General features: G+C 51.3%; 1 protein-coding gene across 1 annotated transcript in view; it reads left to right on the forward strand.

Annotated features, from left to right (window-relative positions):
* Positions 1-385: 385 nt before the first annotated feature.
* EMH_0049120 (uncharacterized protein) overlaps positions 386-692 on the forward strand; it is a gene marked incomplete at both ends in the record, with an annotated part of 3739 nt that continues 3432 nt past the window's right edge. The window contains one exon of the mRNA XM_013496486.1: positions 386-560. Coding sequence (XP_013351940.1) covers positions 386-560 — 175 coding nt within the window. The remainder of the gene's footprint in view (positions 561-692) is intronic.

Raw genomic sequence — 692 nt, forward strand, 5'->3', positions numbered from 1 at the left:
AGCTAGCTAGCTAGCTGCTGGTTAGCTAGCTATCTAGCTAGCTAGCTAGCTGCTGGTTAGCTAGCTAGCTAGCTAGCTAGCTAGCTAGATAGCTAGCTAGCTAGCTAAAGCAATAGCCGTGGTAGCTAGCTAGCTACAGGAATTGTGTGCATCTTAGCTAGCTGGCTAGCTAGCTAGCTAGCTGGCTAGCACTCCAGCTAGCGAGCCAGCTAGCTAGCGGTCTAGCTAGCTAGCTAGCTAGCTAGCTAGCTGTGTGTAGAGGGGCATTAACGCAGCTGTGTCTCCTTCAAACCCCCAAAGACATTGAGTAGCTGCAGCAGCAGCAAAACACAAAGCAGCAGCAGAAGACAGCAACAGCAGCAGCAGCAGCAGCGCCTGCAGCAGTATGAGACTGCAGCAGCAGCAGCAGCAGAAGACAACAGCAGCAGCAGCAGAAAACAGCAGCAGCAAGGAACAACAACAGAAGGAACAGCAGCAGAAGAAACAGCAGCAGCAGAAGGCAGCAGCAGCAGCAGCAGCAGCAGCAGCAGCAGCAGCAGCAGCAGAGCAACCCCACCACCGTAAACACACTGCAGCAGACAAACTATGGAGATAACCGACAGACGATAACAAATAAATTTTTGCTGCTAAACCCTAAACCCTAAACCCTAAACCCTAAACCCCAAACCCTAAACCCTAAACCCTAAACCCTA

The sequence above is a fragment of the Eimeria mitis genome, genomic scaffold (assembly GCF_000499745.2).
Source record: "Eimeria mitis Houghton genomic scaffold, Emh_scaff2132, whole genome shotgun sequence".
Classification (NCBI taxonomy): Eukaryota; Apicomplexa; class Conoidasida; order Eucoccidiorida; family Eimeriidae; genus Eimeria; species Eimeria mitis.